At 42.0% G+C, this 19,928-nt stretch overlaps 1 protein-coding gene across 1 annotated transcript; it reads left to right on the top strand.

Annotated features, from left to right (window-relative positions):
• The first annotated feature begins 918 nt into the window (after positions 1 to 918).
• Positions 919 to 19,262, top strand: col9a1c (collagen, type IX, alpha 1c). Its single transcript, XM_084031899.1, has 37 exons — positions 919 to 972; positions 3,015 to 3,086; positions 3,921 to 4,050; positions 5,955 to 6,351; positions 6,606 to 6,686; positions 8,271 to 8,288; positions 8,762 to 8,851; positions 8,966 to 9,001; positions 9,700 to 9,771; positions 9,862 to 9,906; positions 10,678 to 10,713; positions 10,813 to 10,836; positions 10,922 to 10,975; positions 11,271 to 11,342; positions 12,460 to 12,498; positions 12,648 to 12,704; positions 13,389 to 13,442; positions 13,671 to 13,724; positions 13,812 to 13,865; positions 14,069 to 14,122; positions 14,209 to 14,262; positions 14,349 to 14,402; positions 14,488 to 14,541; positions 14,697 to 14,750; positions 15,425 to 15,469; positions 15,620 to 15,673; positions 15,786 to 15,839; positions 15,980 to 16,033; positions 16,299 to 16,370; positions 16,469 to 16,504; positions 16,591 to 16,635; positions 16,728 to 16,760; positions 16,869 to 17,015; positions 17,137 to 17,191; positions 17,307 to 17,501; positions 17,796 to 17,891; positions 18,528 to 19,262. The coding sequence occupies exons 2-37, from the start codon at positions 3,059 to 3,061 to the stop codon at positions 18,728 to 18,730; spliced, it is 2,700 nt and encodes an 899-aa protein (XP_083888025.1). The 5' UTR covers positions 919 to 972; positions 3,015 to 3,058; the 3' UTR covers positions 18,731 to 19,262.
• Positions 19,263 to 19,928: the final 666 nt, after the last annotated feature.

The raw sequence follows: 19,928 nt of genomic DNA, 5'->3' as shown, positions 1-19,928 counted from the left end.
AAGAAAAACTCACTAATCAACACATTCAAATTCTAATTAATGCTATTGGTGGATATTTAAGCTCTAATATAATCGTCAGGGAAAGTGCTAACATTCAGCGCTCCCGTATAAGGTGTGGACTGATGGGGGGGGGGCATGAAAGGCCGACAGCCAATCACACGGGGGCTCCGAAGACGCTGCTTAAGCATGACAAGCAGGACGTAACAGAGCCGAGACCTCGGTCGCTCAGCCATTAGTCACTCGTCTGACACTCACACTCACTCAGTTCACACACTAGAGACGGGTCACGGCGACGGCGGCAATGCTTCCCCCGAGATGAGCTACGACCTTTAGCTTCCGTGAGAGTCCTCGCTGATGACGGATCGGGATGGCGGGACGCACGTTTTAATGCGACGGAGAAAGTGGAGACAAAAATCTAAAAATCACAGCTTTTATAACATCATCCACCTTCTCAGGTGTTTAATGGTGGAATGATCTGATTGGTTGATTGAGCCCTAAATGGGCGGGGCCAAGAAATCACAGTATGTCCTAAGTGACTTTGAGCTAGACTTTTTTTAAATCAATCTTTTTTTATCCGTAGGTTCATCACCATGAGGAACACTTTCACATATCCATGGTTGTAATAACAAATATATCATAGCATCTTTAAAACTTTAAGAATTCATAGGAAACATTTTGAGATGTTAAATTCCTCCAAAATTAATTTACAGTCGGATCCCATTTTACAGTTCAAACTGCATATTAAACAAAATTCTCAGGAACGGTGTGTTTTCCATTTACGTGCTCTGAGGAACGCCTTCACAGTGCTCCATGTAGGGTGTTTTTATTGATCCAGACACAGAATGAGATTGCATGACTGAGTTGTCCATGGTTCCTGCAGACAGCGTGGACCCCGGCGAGCGGCGGCGGCGTTGGCCTTCTCACCTGTCTGCCTGGCCCTGCTGTCCCTCTTCCTGTCTCCGGCTCTTGGACGTGAGTTTGACCCTCAGTGTACCGTGCATGAATGTCACCATTGAAACTGTTTGTCCTGTAAACACAGAGACAGATATGCGTGTTGACCGTTGCTAGGTCGTTCTCTTTTATCAGGACTCACAAAAGGGAAAAAAAGGGACAGAAACAGCCGACACACGGCGCCGCTGTGTGTCGTGGGATTAAATCAGATTAAAAACGTCCCCTCTCTCATAATCACAAATCTGTCCTCGTGTGGCGTTTGGGGACACGCGGTGAATCTAACTTGCCTTGTTACTACACACACACACACACACACACACACACACACACACACACGTGCACTTTGCATGTGACATGTTAAACTGCGGTTCATCTCCCGCCCGTCGCACTAATGACTTGCTTTCTGAGCGTAATGCCGCGGTAGGCAGTAACTTTTAACAACTTGAGGCCCGCATGCAGTCAGATAAGTGTTTCAGCGGTAATAAACGTGGGATTATAAATACCGTCTCACCACTTTATCTCATCTCTCAGCAGTTATGTGGGGATCTGGGGGGAAACGGCTCCCAGATGTGTTGTGTTTCACGCTGCACAGTAAACGAGCTGACTCAGGGTTATTGACAGAGGGGGGAGGGGCTGTCACCATCCTCCTTTCATAGGTGTGTGTGTGTGTGTGTGTGTATGTGTGTGGTGGGGGGTGTTCAGAGGCTTTCCCCCTGGATAGCCCCCTCTTCTGACACATCCAAATAATTGATTTTCCACTGGATATAATTGTTTTGGGATCCTTCAAATGTGGACCGAACTACTAAACAGCTAATGATGGATGGATAGATGGATAGATGGATAGATGGATGGATGGATGGATAGATAGATAGATAGATAGATAGATAGATAGATAGATAGATAGATAGATAGATAGATAGATAGATAGATAGATAGATAGATAGATAGATAGATAGATAGATGTGGTGGGACGATATACCGTATTATTGGAATATTGCGATACTCCCTGCAGCGACACGTTATCGATATACTGGCGCCAAATATCAATATATAAATATATATAGATGGATGGATGGATGGATGGATATTTAGAGAGATAGAGAGATTTTATTTTGTAGACAAGCAAAAGGAAAACTCTACTTCACATCAAAAATATAGATTTGTTTTCACAGAACTGAGAAACAATAACGATCGGTTGCATTTTCCACCAAAGGGAAACTTTCCATCTTGATAAATCATCCACATGAATAATGAAAGGAAAGCGGCTCACCTGCCTTGTTGACCCTCCAAAATGTTTGTGATGATTCATGGCTGTGTGTTGGGTTTCTATTTACCCAAAACACGCAACTAAACCAAAACACCACGAACCAAGAAGTTAATATCTCGGCCCATAAACGCATAATAGAGCTATAATTAAAATAACAGCAATGAAACAACTTTACATTTGCTTGGCCAAAACAAATAACACACAAGGAGAAAACAAGATGGACGTCAACACAAAAAATATAAACCAAAATCCCCCCCCCCCCCCCCCTCCAAAATGGCAGCATGGTATGACCCTGATGGGCAGCCAACAGGATTTAACAGTCCTCCACCCTTGGCCTCGCCTTTTTTCTCTACCAGGAAGTGATCCACCAGGAAGTGATCCACCCAACAAGCATGGTAACGGAAAGGACAAACTGATTAATAAACAGAAAATTAATAACTTAACGTTATAATGTGAAAATGTGTGTGCTAGCATTTAAACACTGTGAGGCTCAAAGCAAATAAATAGATAAGAAATAAACCGTGTGATGTGTGCTTCAATGTGGGGACGAAATGTTTGGGGCGTGCCAGAAAATTAGATGAACCTGTATAACCTCTATATTTGGATATTTTCATGAGTGTGATTGTGTGAATATGTAGGAGAAACTCTGTTTAAAAAATGCAGCACAGTTCATTGTGACTTTAGTCCCCTCTGATATTTAAAACTTTGCTTTTGACATTCTTTTCTAAAACATGTTTTAATATATATTTAAAATGATAACAAGACAATTGCTTTGTTGTTTTATTCGTCGAATCAGAGCTCGACCTCAACCGATTGGATGGCGATACCGTGTGCCCACCGATGCGAAGCGGACAAGATGACCTTCCAGGTAAATGTTGATAGTTGCCTTGAAAATCCCCTGAAATAGAAAATCTACCATCCAAAGGAAGGGTGGGACTAGTTAATGAGGTCTGATGTCTCCAAAGGGCAAATAAACTTGTTCCACTTGAGCCGTGCAGAATTTAAGATGGAAACTCAGCAACATTGTAATTGCTCGTTGCCCAAACACATCTGCCGCCATGCTGCTCTGTGGTTTGTAAAAGTAATGCATTGTTGCACAGAAAAGGGTGTTTATTTCACAGGAGATTCATTGTCATGAAAGAAAACTACGTTGACGAGACATAATGGTTTGTTTGTCTGAGATGATTTGATGCCAAAACAAGGTTGTTGTAATAACAAAGTAACTTCTTCTTGGTTTCCAGAAAATAGCAAATGAAAGATCTTCCATAACCTGAAATTGAAGGTTTTATAAAAGCATGAACTTCATCATCTAAACCAGAGATCTTCAACAGGGGTCTCGAACACTAGGGGTTCCGCAGAGCTACTGTAGAGGGTCCCTGAAATTATTTGGATCCCAAACTTTTTTTCTTCCAAAAATGAAAATAAATCTTCCTATTTGTGAAATTGTGATGTAGAAATGCTAGTTTAGAATTTAAAAATCTTAGCATTCTACAAATACATCATTACACATTACTTAGATAGGACCATCCATTATTTTTTATCACTATAGGCCTTGGGGGTCCTTGGCCTGAAAAATGTTGAAGACCTCTGATCTAAACCATTAAAAGGATAATCGCTGCATACGCTGAAACTCATGAAGTCATAATGCTAATGTTGCTTTGACCTCTACTTGCTACTCCACCATCATGTACTTCCTCTGCAGGTTTTGATCTGATCACCCAGTTCCAGCTGGATGTGATCCCTCTGAAAGGCGTGAGGAAGGTGGACGGCTCCACGTCCCTCCAGGTGGCCTACCGCCTCGACAGGGAGGCCAACTTCCAAATTCCAACCATGTGAGTACAGTAAAAGAGGGTTTTTAAGAAAACAAATAAAAAACACGCACACCAATGTGGAGAGGTAGCCGATGCAGGTGTTGCATTATTACAGGTCCGACACAGATGTTACCGCGTGGCGAGCAGCATATAATTGCGGGAGACAAACGTGTCTGAACCTATTGGAGCGTGCAGAAAGGCAGAGGAGAGGTATTTCTGTCTATACGTTGGGTGGGGGATTTGGGAAAACCACTATTTGGACCCTGAGACCCCGGTTTGTTTCTACGGGAAATGTACAGTAAAGAAGCATTCTTTGCATGCTCCTTCAGGGGGTCTAGACCTGAACAAAGACACCACTGATTCCTAGTTTTTAATTAAAGGTTGGTCATGGCGAAGAGGCCGGATTAACCCGCTTGGGGATCCTGGGGCAAACAAAAGACGTGGGCCCCCTAATGTGACCAGAGGAGGCTGAGATCAATCAAGCTTTTAAAAAAAAGCCCAGAATTCTAGATTTCACATAATGCAACCAAACATATCTTTCTCACAATGTTTTTGATTAATTCACACCAGTATCCAGGCATTATATAATAATTATTTAATATATTATAATATAATTAAAGGTCCATCTGCTTTCATTGCGCTTCCATAAAGTGTGAGACTTTTCACATTAAGCAACAACTTTTAGTCCCTTTGTAAGCACTTAAAATGCTGGACCCTACATTTTCCCATCATGCATCTCAATAGAGTCTTTCATTAGACCCAGGTGAACGCCCACGTTTTTCAAATTCCACACCGCCTGTTTGTAACGCTGTCTGTCGCGATGACATCATCCCGGCTATTTTTCAAGACGAATCTGAGTTTTCCTTTTCAATTCATCGATTGACAAATACTGATCCGGGGGTCCCCTTTGAGGTCCGTGGTCCCGGTTGCGGATCCCCTCTTTGCCCAGTGTACAGTAGAAACCGCATCATCACCAAAAAAAGAAACATGTACATCCTCCTTCTACTTTATTTAACAATCAAAGGGCATTGTGCTCAAGACTTTAATTTCACAAAATTGGTCTCAGCAGAGAGCGTGCAGGTTAATGGCTTCAACCACTTTACATAAAGATGTCTCCCAGTGTTTTCCAGTGGGCCTGCACCTCTCTCTCTCTCTCTCTCTCTCTCTCTCTCTCTCTCCCTCTCAGCTAATCTCTTCCTGCAGGGCCAGCTTTCCTTCGGCTGTTATGTAAGTCGGCTGGCACCCTGCACCGACACCACTCGGGCCTGTCACACTGAATGTAAATACATGTTTATCCCCCCCCCCCCCACACACACACACACACAGACACACACGAGTGGCGTGGCTTTGAAGTCCGTCCCGGCGGCAGGGCTCGGTGCCGGGCTCCCTCCCACTTCTTTTCTGCAGGGACAAAATCTGCACATACTTTACACTTTCTCACCTCAGGCAAACCTAGAGAGTGGTCTTCATTTGTTTTAACTGGCTTACAGGAAACTCTTTTTTTTTTTTATTGCCTCGCCTTGATCGTTTACAAGTCCGGCTGCAGCGCCCATCCACGCAGGCTGCCACCTACTGAGAATCTGGCTCGTTAAAAAGTCACACCAGACTGTGGATCCTAACCAGGTCTGCATGTTGTAATTGAAGCGGTGATTTATGCACCGGCGCAGCCTCTTTCCCCCGTATCTCATTTTTTTGATGTGATAGCAACGCCCCCGTTTCTTTGAAGCGTGCAGCTTTAATTTAGTTGTATTTGACTGTCAAAGACGGAAGTTATTTTTAATCTTGTGATGATCGCTTTGCTGAGTGTTGAGTTTGTGATCGTGAATTAACTTTGACATCAAGGATATTTTGAGAATTATGACCCCCGGCGAAGTGAGAGACGTCTATTAAAGACTTGAACCCTTTGTGATTGATTTCCCTCCCAGGCTGAACTTTCCTCGCGGTTTCCCCGACGAGTACTCCTTCATGGTGACCTTCCGCATGATCAAGAGCTCGGTGAACAAGGTGTGGAACGTCTGGCAGGTGGTGGACGAAGACGGCAACAAGCAGGCCGGTCTGAGGCTGAACGGGGACCAGCAGGCCCTGGAGTACTTCCTGATGGGCGCCGACGGCAACCTGCAGACCGTCACCTTCCCCGGTCTCTCCGTGCTCTTCAACACCAAGTGGCACAAGGTGATGATCGGCGTGGAGCGGGACCAGGTCACCCTGTACGTGGACTGCCAGCCTGTGGACCAGAGACCCATCAAAGGCAAAGGTCCCATCAACACGGAGGGAGACACTCTGATCGGCAGGCTGGACGCCGATCCCGACATCTCTGTGGTGGTAAGCGAGGACGGAGATTCACGACCCTACTCTATTAATGAAATGGTGCTAAACGGGTTCAGATTTATATGTGTGCTGAGCTCCTCTATAATTCTAAAGTGCTGCTTTCACAGCAAAGCCGCTCAGCTGGGTTCCAGTTGAGAAAAAAATAATCCTTGCACAAAATAGCTCAACAAGCCACAGAGGGAACGGAATCAAAGAAATAAGTACACCATGATGAAGCAGGTTGCATTAACATCCATCCTCTTCCCCAGTTTGAACTCCAGTGGATGCTGATCCACTGCGACCCAAAGAGGGCCCAGAGAGAGAGCTGCAGCGAGCTGCCCGCCACCGAGGTACAGTAACAAGGACTCGGGATCTGCTCGGCATCTGCTGCTGTGGTTTGTGGGTTTTTTTATCCAGGTTTATTGGGATCCCAGAAATGCTGAGACGGGTTTTCCTTCAGTTCACCGAGAGGTTGCAGTTCGTCCAGAATCATTTGCAAGTTGGACGACGGCAGACTGGAGTTACGTTAGCCCTACAAAACATGTTCTCGGACGCTGTTTTCGGGAGGAAGCAGACATGATGTCATTGGCTGTTAAACCACAATGCATGGAGCCAAAAACTCAAACACTACATGACTTGGCTAGGAGGTTTGATCAAATTTAAAAGCTCGATATAAGAAAGCCAAACCTGCAAGTGCAACATGTTTTTCGTCTAATGTCAGCAGCATGTTAGTGGGCAACAAAAACACAGTTTTGCATGATTACATCTAAACTGAAAACTTAATTACACACGTTGGCTGCCAAAGAGAATTAAAAGTGTTGTTAATGGCTACATATAATGATAGTAAATGCTTGTGGTTAGGTATGTTGCTCTGCCTGAAATAACTTTCTTAATACAGGCATACTACCTGCTGCTACTTGATTATCAGCTGACAGGAATGCTATATAACACCTGCCACCTGCTGTTTAAGACCATTAAAAGTGGCTTTCTCCACCCATTTTTAGCTGAGGAACAAAAGGGTGGAGCAACCTGGCAACACCGGTGTATTTTAAGAAAAATTATCCCTTTTTTTTCTCCAGATGTCTTCGAGTCAGTTAGCTTAACTATCTAACAAAGAGAGTTTCCCTCAAGCCAACAGGCTTCATGAGTCAGCTTCATCTTTTCTTTACATTATTCTCAGGGTTTCTGTTTTGTTCCTTAAGCTTCAACATTAAAGTTAAAATTCAGAAATTGTATTCTCAGGTTGAATGCTTCGTTAGCCGTGAGCTAGCTAGAATTAGCAGCCTCTACTGAAACTGCTAACTTTTGAGTTTCTATTCTGTCTGCATTTTCCTTCTGTCTTCTTTATAAGAAAGATCCATAAAACTCCTGGATAGCTCAAATGTTTTTGCTTGTTTTGTTTTTTCGTTTATTTGTTTGTTACCAGTTTCTGAATTGTCGATATGATTCATGTCAACAAACAAGTCATAACTATGACTGGGAATGTCGAAAGGTACACAAACACGGGTTTAATGTCAGCCAGAATCCCCTCGTTCAAAGTAATGAGTCGTGACCCCAAATTGACCCGATGCGGTGCTTATTTCCCAAACGCACAGTATTTCCTCATCGGCTGTCTCGTATTCCCACTAATTCTGTAGAAATTTGCAGGGCAATGAATGCAAAGTAGTAAGTGTTTTTGTACTTCCCACGTAGACAGAAGTATTTCCTGGCCTGGTGCACTCTACATAGATATTTCAGGCTAACATCCCTGCATCGAGCTGTGATGGTTCTGTCCATGGGGGAGTGTTAGAACGACGGGCTGTTTATTGAAATGACAGCATGACAAACTCACTACTATGACCATGAACAGGCTTCTGCTGACACTTTTGGTGACGGTGGTGTGTGACTACTTTCACTAACTCTCTCCTTTTCTCTGATTTCTCTTGCTTCTTCAGATGTATGCCAATGCTGAGGTATTTATCTTCCTTTTTGCTTTGTGATTTTTCTTTTTTTAAGCCAATAATCTACTCGAGTGCTTGGGTTGCCTAACTCCCTCACTGCTTTGTTTCTGAAAAACCTCATTTTAATGGTGGTGGATTTGCTTGGTTGCTGTTTTAGAGAGAGACAGATATATTTATATATCTATATCGATATAGATATATGTACCTGAAATATCCCAAATTAGAAACATGCATGCAGGCTATAAAAGGAATATTACATTAGCATGCAAGAATCAAATTAATTCGACCTCCTTAGTACAAGCATTCATGTTGTATTGCTTTAAAAGCACAATACATCAAATATCATTCACCGTTCTGGATGAATCCAATCCCTGAAGGTGTTTTTATAATTTATTAATGTATCATTAGTTTCATGAAGAGATGTATTAAAAGTTTGTATTCAGACGTGTCACTGTGGTTTGCTGACTGACTGTCTCCACTCTCAGCCTGACAAATCAGTCCAAGGCCCCCAAGGAGTCCCCGGTCCAGAGGGCCCCCGAGGGTCCGCCGGAGAGAACGGCAGAGATGGAAGAGATGTAAGTGTTTCCTATACGTGATGACTCTTTTCTACACATCCAGAAAGTCCTTTATTGTCTGAATCCTCTCTGTTAGTTGTTGCTTTCTGTAACTACGTTATTTTATCTCTCCAGGGTCTTCCAGGTTCCACCGGCAGTCCAGGCAACCCTGTAAGTATGAGGAACCCAACCATTATCTGATCAAATACTTCACTTCTTTCTGATGCCTTTCATTTGACTTCCCAGAAGAGAAGCTGCTCTTTTTGTTGGCCAGACTTTTACTCTCAAATGTTTCCTTTGGGAAGGATTTTAAAAAGATAATGGCCATCATATGTGATAGAAATGTTTTTAGTAGACGTCAGACTCATGCCTGTATGCTCCTGTATTAAATGGGCGATGGAGCAGCGATCTAATAAGCACCATATATTACTTTAATACAACCACAATAACATCGAATCATACTTTCCCTCTGTTTTTAGTGTGATGGTGTCATAAAATATGATGACAGACATTTGAAAACCTCTAAATTATGACACTAATTGATGAGGATGAAAGAATGCATTAGCCGTTTTAGATATTAAAAGCCTTTTTAATGAATGCAGTTTCAATATGAGATGCATTCAGTTATTTTGTACCTGAAACCTTTGATCCATTGCTACTGATTGAACCTGAAGGTTTTCCATGTTTACTGGCTCTTTTTCCATCCAACTCTCTTTTTATCCACATGGCCTTCTCGGGGTCTCATTGGTCTAAGAAACAAGAGAGCAACCCCTATTTCATCGATAAAATGTTGTCCGTGGCTGCTCGTGTTATCTTCAGCACCGGTGCAGGAGGAGGAAACCTTCATTCCTGTTGTGTCTGTTTCCCAGGGCAGCAAGGGCGAGCCGGGGGAGATCGGTCTTCCTGGACAGAGAGGTCTGGCCGGCCTTCCGGGAGCGAGTGTAGGAAAATAAATCACCTCCTCCACCGACACACACTCGTTCTAATATCTGCCAGTACTGTCTGTGTGATTGTCTGTTTGTTGTCTGCAGGGTTCTTCTGGTCCAATGGGGCCCCGGGGGTCTGTAGGGGAGCGAGTGAGTGACCATTTGTTTGTTTTTTTACAAAACAAAAAAACAACATAAAAATGTCATAAAAATTCAAGAATGTCATGCAAATGGCATACATGTCCTAATCTAGTATACAATTATAAGTAATGAAAAAATGTTGTAGGAGAGTATGTCAGGAAAAACTATAGTAAACTATAGTATATGAAGACTTGATTTAATAAGTAATGAATGTCATGAAAGGAAGTACTATAGTATGCTGAATAATGTCCCATTGAAATAGTATAGTATAGTATAGTATAGTATAGTATAGTATAGTATGAAGTAAAGTCATGTAAACAATATTTAAAAAACAATTATAGGAAATATGTCATGAAAAATTTTATAAAAATGTGTAGTATCTCATAAAAAGTAATGAATGTCATAAAATGTCATGAAAATCATATAATTGTATGTTATCAAAAACTTCCTGATCGTTTCTTGAAAGTTATACAAATATAGTTAAAAGGTTGTGGTATTTACAGTAAGGCATACAGTCTGTCATCAAAGGTCATGAAAATGACAGTTATGTAAGTCATAATGTATAATACATATATACAAATACTGTGTATTTACTGTAAGCCATGGAAATAAGTCATGTAGTATGTCATGAAAAATGCTTTAATATATATTATAGTAAATCCTAAATATGTACCATAAAAACATCGTAATATAATGAATTAAAATGCCATAAAAAGTAATGGTATAGTTCATCATATATTTATGAAGTATAGTGATGTTTGTTCTTTTTCCTGACTGCAGGGACTTCCTGGCTTTCCTGGACCTGCAGGTCCTCCTGTAAGTGTAACATCTCTTCTTAAAGCAATATGCATGGAAACCACTCTGTTAATATGAAGAAGCACAACTGATCCCGAATTTTTGTCTCTTGTTCCCCAGGGACCGGCGAGCGAAGGACCCGCTGTACGTGTTTGGCTGCATGTTGAACCTGGTGGAGAAGCTGGTACACGTCTGTGCTGCTGTGTTTACCTCTTTGTGTTTCTGACAGGGACCGTCGGGGAAACCAGGAACCCCGGGAGACGAAGGCAACATCGGGCCCGAGGTCAGAAACATACACATGTAGTACTAGTTTTACTTGTTACTGTACTTTAATCAAGTATTGCCATTTTACGCTACTTAAGACTTCGACTCCACTACACATCAGCGGGAAATATTGTATTTTAAAGATACTTTTCATGTGAACTACTTGGTTGGGAACTTTATAAAGTCATTACAAATGAGCTGCTTCCACATCGTTGCATCAGGGTGAACAATCTGATGATGTCATGATGGAATACATCAGTCACATTGTGAGAACTTGGTATCAAATATTCTGAACATATTCCCTGTCCTCGTAGGGTCAACCTGGACCCAGAGGATCTGCCGGCGTCGCAGGGTCTCCCGGCCTTCCTGGTCCACCGGGGCCTGCGGTAAAGACCAGAACTAACCCACGTCTTATTGACATCTAATAATGTATCATTTATCATTCATATCTGAGAGGAAATATGCAGGTACTGATAATTCACTGCTGACTGTTAATACGGCCTGATATGAAAATCAATAGCATGTTTCAACCAGACAGATATTATTAGAAAGATGCCTCTGAATGACTCCACAGAGGCTCCTCGTAGACCTAGACCACGTAGGTCAGATCAAATCTAGAACAATACAACTGGTTACGCCAAAGTTGACCAAATTGAATGATCAGTAAATGCATACCTTTTTTAATTAAAGCCACTTTGTCTTCTCCATTCGGACGATCATACTTTTCTTTCTTTCATGGTGGTGTCGCATGGTGGTGTTGCATGATGTTGCATGGTGATGTTTCATGGTGGTGTTTAATAGTGATGTTGCATAGTGGTGTTGCATGGTGGTGTATCATGGTGTTGTTGCATGGTGATGTTGCATGGTGGCGTTGCATGGTGGTGTTGCATGGTGGTGTTGCATGGTGATGTTGCATGGTGATGTTGCATGGTGGCGTTGCATGATGTTGCATGGTGATGTTGCATGGTGATGTATCATGGTGATGTTGCATGGTGATGTTGCATGGTGGCGTTGCATGGTGGTGTTGCATGGTGGTGTTGCATGGTGATGTTGCATGGTGATGTTGCATGGTGATGTTGCATGGTGGCGTTGCATGGTGGTGTTGCATGGTGGTGTTGCATGGTGATGTTGCATGGTGATGTTGCATGGTGATGTTGCATGGTGATGTATCATGGTGATGTTGCATGGTGGCGTTGCATGGTGGTGTTGCATGGTGGTGTTGCATGGTGATGTTGCATGGTGATGTTGCATGGTGATGTTGCATGGTGATGTATCATGGTGATGTTGCATGGTGATGTTGCATGGTGGCGTTGCATGGTGGTGTTGCATGGTGATGTTGCATGATGGCGTTGCATGGTGGTGTTGCATGGTGATGTATCATGGTGGCGTTGCATGGTGGTATTGCATGTTGCCGTCTCTTTTTCATGTTGCCTCTCTCCGGTGGATTCTGGTGGACATCTAAAGCCGCCGGCTGTGTTTAGATGTCGCTCTGCTGTGTTTTAGGGACCGCCTGGTGCCAGCAATGAGGGAAGTGGGGAACCTGTGAGTGTTTTATCTGTATTTCACTCTGTCAAGTGTTTCCTGGGTGCACGGTGTTTTTGGATTTGGTGGCAGTGAATTTCTTGTTCAAATGAAGAGTGTTTGTCGGGTATCTGACTTTCCGTCTCGTCTGTGCGACCCCCCGTTGGCAGTGTCCGGCTGCCTGCCCTCCCGGCCGACAGGGAATGGCTGGCGTACCAGGGCTGAAGGTGAGGCATTTTCTGGACTACATTACCCTTTTAGATTTAGTTTTATTCCGCTTTTTGAATTGGAGATTTAGTTGTGAATGAGGCAACGTTGGGAACGTTCCATTTCTAGGATTCCTGAGGGTCAGGTGACTCGAGTTCACAAGCTTCCAGCAGAAACAAGCATAGACAACAAGCACTGAGCAAACTAGGACATTGTGGAAAATATCATGAGCATTTAGAATCTGTGTGAGATAAAAATAGAAAAAAGTTTTAGTGCAAACTTTCATAAAACATTCAAATATAACACGCACCAAAATATCTCAATATATGGATTGTTGTGAAATCTCGTGCACATGTTCATGGTTTCCAGAGGATGAATCGTCATAATTAGCGATCCTTCAACATTTATTTTTTCTTTCGCATCGTTAAATCAGTTTGTCCAATTTAGCTCCTAAATGCTTCCCATTTGCCTCAGCGTTGCATGTGTTAGCAAATGTTAGCATGCAAACACGCTAAAGTAAAATGGTGAACATGGTAAGCAGTGCTTGTTAAACATCATCATGATAGCGTTGTAATTGGACAATATTCCACCTTTTAAATCAAACATGAATATCCAGGAAGCTTAAGTTGCGACACTTTGAAGATCAGATCTAATCCCAATATGTTTTGGGAAAATTGTTAATACAATTCTTTTGTTGCCTTCAGGGACACGCAGGTTTGGCTGGTGTGCCTGGAAAAGATGGAACTCCTGGCGAGAAGGTACTGTGTGTGAGAGAGAGTGGAAACAATATCTATTCCCCTCTTAATACCCCTCCTTTGCTTTTTACACCTGGAAAGACAACAAGCCACTGTGTGAATTCTCCTTTCCAGCAGCGATAGTTGTCATATCCTTACGGAGAGAGATTCAGAACGACTTGCACATGCGTGATTTGATTGCAGCTTCATGTGATTATCTTATTTAATTAGTTTTATGTTTGTTTTCCACAGGGAGAAGATGGAGAGCAAGGTGCCCAGGGGCCACCGGGTCGCATGGGAGATGATGTAAGGAGACTTAATTCTTCAGTGTGTATATGGGACTCTATCAGAGGAAGTGATTTTTATTTTGTTTTGCTTTTTTCATGCTTTTAGGGGCAAAGAGGGCCCATTGGATTCCCTGGAACTATTGGAGAGAAGGGAGACAGAGTAAGTTTAACCAAAGTTTTACCACATTTTATACACAACAAATGTGTGTATTTAAGGCAAGGCAAGGCAAGGCAACTTTATTTGTATAGCACATTTCATACACAAGGCAGACTCAAAGTGCTTCACATCATAAAACAAAGTGAGAAGAAAAAAAAAAAAAAAAAAAATTTAACATATACTTGTTTTCTCCTCTCCGTTCACAGGGTGCTCCTGGTTTCAACGGCGTCCCAGGACCGACCGGCCCACCTGGAGCTCCCGTAAGCACTCTCAGTTTGATCAGCTCTATTCTCCTACAGGATGAAACTTAAACACCGACTCTCAGACTCTGTGATTCTCCCATCAGGGCGTGGAGGGAATCCGTGGACGTCCGGGTCTGGAGGGGCCGAAGGGCGACGAGGTGAGATCTATGATTTAAAGTCCACCATTAAAAAAAAAAGCATCTCAAAGACTTTTTCAATAAGAAGAACTTTTGACTTTGATTAGGGAGCGGAGGGAGCTCAAGGCGAGCAAGGTCCTGCAGGGGAGAAAGGAGACGTTGTGAGTATAAACGGGATCCGATGAACTTCGTTCTTTAGCACACCGTCGTTCTAGAAGTGACTTGGTTAACTGTGTGACATCACAGGGAGAAGCTGGTAAAGACGGCATGGATGGACTTCCTGGAACTGATGGAGCCAAGGTGAATATTTACTTCCAGTATTTAATATCTTTATTATTTCAAGAACTTTTTACTTTTCAGCATGTTAAACCTATGTATATACATATAAATAAATGACACCAGCAGTGACCAGAATCATGATCATATTTATATACATATACTCTTCTACTCAACAGGGAGAGGCTGGTGCATCTGGAGCTGTTGGTGTCAGGGGGATTGTGGGTATTCCGGTAAGTCCAACTTAATTTTATACATATAAAAATATATATGTTATCAATGATATCCTATATTGGTGATGATGAAGTTTTGAATAAGGAGACTAACTGAGGCCACAGAGCAGCTCAGATCAATAAAACATTCAAGTCAAACAACCAGCGGGACAGAAAAGTCCGACGCCAGGAGAGCCTCGACCTTGGCCTGCGAGGTGAGAGGCACGACTCGAATGTTAAAGCCGGCACCGTAGAAGATGAGCATCTCCTCTGTTATTTCCCGGAGAGGGATGTTTTTAGATGAAAAGCGACAGCTCACACAAAATGCTCACAGGGGACTTTTTTTTTCTAAGTAAATATCTGCAAGCGCTCGTAGAATAATGCACTCACACTGAGCCTCCATTTAAACAGGAGGTGATGTTAGTTTGTGCATGTTTTTGTCTATTTTTGCCTTTAAAAGTCATGGATATCCTCACTCTCTCTCTAGCGCCACAAAAAGGACGTTTTTACTTTTTTTTAAATGCTAAACTGAGTTACACCTTCCCGTCATACAGGATGGGGAAAGATTCCCATGTGACCTCATCTTATTTAAAAAAAAAAAAAAAATTATATTTTTGTTCACCTTTCTCTTGTTAAAACTTCTTCAATAACACGTTATTTTCTGGGTCTTTCCCCCGATGTGTTGCGGTTTCTAGGGTCTGCCAGGAAAGCAGGGCGTAGTCGGACCCGGTGGGCCACAGGTACGTAGGATCACCTCCTATTGGATGAGAAATGTGCATCCAAAAACGTCCTGGCAGCACCGTTGGACCTCGACAGAAACTCACTGGAGCGGACTAAAATAGACTGATTTCCGACTTTGAAGATGATGTAATCCCTGTTTCTGGCTTTAGGGCGATGTTGGTGGTCAGGGGCCCGCGGGGCCGGTCGGACTTCCTGGAAAAACGGTGAGAGTCTCCCTTCAAGCCTCCTACATCGCTCAGTGTATTGATCCGTTAGTTTGATGAATGTGCTGCTGAAGTTGTGCTTTCAACATCCAGCATCTGTTTTCATATTCAGGGTGAGCCCGGAGACAATGGAGAAGATGGGATCCCAGGGAAAAAAGGAGCAACTGTGAGTGTATTTACTTTTCAGCTGGTCATTTTAAGGCTTCGGGTTATTAATGTCCATGTTTTAATTGGACCTTTCCAGAGGTTTCAGCTTGGTTTATAGAAAAAAGTTGATGTGTGACTCTGTTTATAATCAATTTCCAGGGTGAAACAGGAAAACAAGGACCGGTGGGGCCTGCAGGTCCTCCAGGCATCCATGTGAGACATTATTGATTTACATTTAATAAACTTTGATGAATAAATCATAACATTCAAAGTGTTTATTATCATATGCACAGGAAAGAAACATTACCAGAGAATGCCAAACAACAAAGCAATTTTAAAAGTCAGCATGTGACAAATAAATTACACATAAAACAACAGTAAAACAGTGCAAATGTAACATAAGAAACCACATTTTAATGCTTTACAAAGTGAGAAAAAACTGGTTGTATATGTGTTTATACAAATGTTGTGTTTCCAGGGTGACCAAGGAGAAAAAGGTGATACTGGTGCCAAAGGACTGAAGGGTCATCCTGGACTCAAAGGTGATCAGGTTAGACAAATCTCATTTTACCACATCAAACCTTCCATAACTATGAGCATCTTCAGTTTTGAAGTACATCAAATTAAAATAGCCCATGTGTTGTCTAGGGGCCGATTGGAACAATGGGGCCAAAGGGAAGTCTGGTAAGAACTCTAGTCATGTTATTCGTTTCAAGCACTTTTGTTCATGACACTTTTTCTCAGATGCGTGTTGTACTTTTTGTGTACAGGGGGACACGGGTATAGGCGGAGATCCCGGGGTCAAAGGAGACCAGGTTTGTGTGTTTCGATGACTTGTGTGTGAAAAAACTACTTCCTGGTTGTGAGTGGATTTAAAAGAAGTCAACGAACTGTTGTGTGTTTTCAGGGCCCTCCTGGAATTCCTGGAATCAAAGGAGTGGTACGAAACTCTTCTGCTCTCACTTCTATTTAAAAAACTAAAGGGATGAGGATCTTTTTATAGAGATATTGATCATTTTCAACAAGTTTGTATCATTTTGTATTTAAGCGAGGTGAGAAGGGTCTCAGAGGGGCTACAGGAGATGAGGGCAGACCTGGTCAGTCAGGCCACGAGGGTTTGTCCGGTCCACAGGGACCTCAAGGGCTGGAGGGAGAACCAGGACTTCCTGGCACACCGGGCCCCAGAGGTCTACCTGTGAGTGATCGACGGCATTATTTTCATCTCTTGCCTTTAAGCCATGACAATTAAACTGTTTGTTCTGCCAATGCAGCAAACCAGCAGTAACCTCACAGTATTCACGTTTATTCATTCACAGGGCCCCAAAGTGAACGATGACAAGCTTCGGGAAATGTGCTCAGCTGTCGTTGAAGGTGCCGTCTGTTCGCTTTGATACGACAAACACATCTTCACCTATATTTAACCCACGATATACAACTCATCATGGCTGCTTCCTGCTTAAAGCTGATTTGTTCATTGTCTTTGTAGAACAACTGGCACAGTTTATGAAAGAGTTTCTGAAGAAGCCGGCAGCCATCGGTTCCCCTGGAACTCCAGGACTGGCCGGACCTCCCGGCCCTCCCGGATCTGCTGGAGTTGCAGGACCAGCAGGGACTCCGGGGTTGGCCGGTCCCAAAGGTCATCCAGGCTTCTTCGGAATTCCCGGCTTACCAGGCAAGAAAGGTAAGTGGGCTTTTTTTTACAACTCATTCTTCAACAAAGCCGGTGTTAAGATAACCAAAACCTGCTGCTGTCAGCAATCTTGAGAAAAGGCCTTAATTGGTTTGCAAGTACCGTGTGTTTCATCAGCACTTTGATAGATACGGTGTGGTGCTGTGATAGCTGCTCACTTTATTCTCCTGGAGGCCGTCCCGGACCTATAAAGTGGATGAAGTGACAAGAAATTGAGGTGAAGCACACTGAAAGAACTTTCATCTTAGCATTCATTTGTCCTCTACGTACTCTTCTGTTCTGCAGGTGATATCGGGGATAAGGGAGACAAGGGAGACAAGGGAAACAATGGAGAGGACGGTATAGGAATCAAAGGAAGCCCAGGTGCACCGGGTGCACCAGGTAAGGCAACCTTCCTGTAATTATCATAGCACATCACTCCTGAAAATGTTGCTCTTTATTAATCTAATCTCTATCAATTTATTAATGCAATAATCACTAAACAATCAAGGGGAAAGCATTGATTTTGGTCAGATTTGGATTCAAGAGTCTTAAAGTCATTGACAAAAATAAAAAAAATAATAAATAAAAAACAAAAAATATACTAGTATATTATTAAGATATTATTAAAACAGTAATATTTAAGTTTAACTTTGCCATAGTGTAGTGAATCATTAAAGCTCATAGAATAGTGTGCCATGTTAAGTCAGGAGAAATGTCACATTGTGAACCTCATAAAAATGTAATCAAGGTCATAAAAGTATGGTATTGCATGACATTGTCATAAAAAGTCACATAAAATTCATAGTATATCATAAAAAGTAATAGTTTAGTTTGCCAATATATTATAAAAATGCCATATTATACTAAATCAATGAAAAAGACATCAAAACAGCAATAGTTTATTAGTGTCATAAAATACTTTTTTGTGATGGTTACATTTTCAGTCAAAAGTACATCTGAGTTACACATACATGTATTTGCTAATTATTTTATTGTGAAGTTTATTCCTTTACATGTTTTGTATCTTGACCCCAGGTGCACCAGGTGCAGCTGGCGTTGGCAAAGATGGCAGAGATGGAAAACGGGGTGAGACAGGAAGTCCTGGTGTGCCCGGACCAGCTGGTCCAAGAGGACTTTCAGGGCCACAAGGGCTTTGTGATCCATCAACCTGTATAAGCAGACTTCCACCTTTCTATATGGTCGGTGGAAAGAAATCTGCCAGCTACAAAAACCCATGAGACAACAGAGCTCAGTGAAACAATCCAGATTTCACCCTGCAGTGACCACGTTTCAATGCTTCTCCGATGTCCGGGCGTCATGATCTTTGGGAGTCTTCAAATATCTCCATCTGAACCACGGATCTATGAGACACAAAGAGAAACAGAAACAAGGCACAATTGTAGAATACTGTATAGATGTTTAACTTCAAAGATAGCTGCTACTGATGCCAAAGAAACTTCTTCCAGACAGGCATGCATGCCCATGAGTTGTCCCATACTAACCAAACTGCTGACATTCAGGAAAACAAATGAGCAGGTTGCAAAGTAGCATAAAAGTACATCTCTCTGATCGCCTCTTATGCATGTACTTTTTCAATCCTTGAATAAGCTCTGTTGCTTCTTCTGTTTTAGCTACATGTAAGGCCTAAAGCATACAAGCTTCGATTTTTTGTCCACAGCAGTGACGAGCCTGTAAGAAGCAAAGCCTCAAAACATACTTCAATTTCACCAAATTCTGTTCCTAACTACAAAAATCTAAATTTCACTACAAGTGCACAATCTGGTTCTTTGTTTTAATTTTGGATGGTACATTTGTCTGATTTTGTCGTATTAATTTGTTCTTTTTCAAACAATGTAATAAAGTGATATGTTTTGGAAGTGTTGCACATTACTTTACTAAGCTTTTCGATTTAATACAGTACAAAATATTTCTTGGAGCAGCTACAGCTTGTAGTAGAATGTAAATTTCAATTCAATTCATTAAAATGATTCATTTTGATGATTCAAAAAGTCATAGGTTAGTGTGTTGAAAAAAGTCACAAAAAAAGTCATAGTATAGTGTGCCAAAAAAGTCACGAAAAAAAGTAATTGTATAGTGTGTCGAAAAAAGTCATAGTATAGTGATGTAAAAAAGTCACGAAAAAAAGTCATAGTATAGTGTCGAAAAAAGTCATGAAAAAAAGTCATAGTAAAGTGTCGAAAAAAGTCACAAAAAAAAGTCATAGTATAGTGTCGAAAAAAGTCACGAAAAAAGTGATCGTATAGTATGTCAAAAACAGTCCAGAAAAAAAGTCATGGCATAGTGTGTCAAAAAAAGGCACAAAAAAGTCATAGTATAGTGCGTCGAAAAAAGTCAGGAAAAAAAGTCAGTATAGTGTGTCGAAAAAAGTCGCGAAAAAAAGTCATAGGTTAGTGTGTCGCAAAAAGTCGCAAAAAA

Source organism: Eutrigla gurnardus (assembly GCF_963514095.1).
Source record: "Eutrigla gurnardus genome assembly, chromosome: 17".
Lineage (NCBI taxonomy): Eukaryota > Metazoa > Chordata > Actinopteri > Perciformes > Triglidae > Eutrigla > Eutrigla gurnardus.
This window is presented reverse-complemented; position numbering and strand designations above follow the sequence as displayed.

What these genes read in the sequence shown, in the direction of transcription:
- col9a1c (XM_084031899.1), top strand. Translation starts at nt 3,059, where the DNA reads ATGCGAAGCGGACAAGATGACCTTCCAG. An exon ending in CAGGGAAAAAAGGAGCAACT is followed by an intron (nt 15,840 to 15,979) that starts GTGAGTGTATTT and finishes ATCAATTTCCAG; the next exon opens with GGTGAAACAGGAAAACAAGG. An exon ending in AGGTGCACCGGGTGCACCAG is followed by an intron (nt 17,892 to 18,527) that starts GTAAGGCAACCT and finishes TCTTGACCCCAG; the next exon opens with GTGCACCAGGTGCAGCTGGC.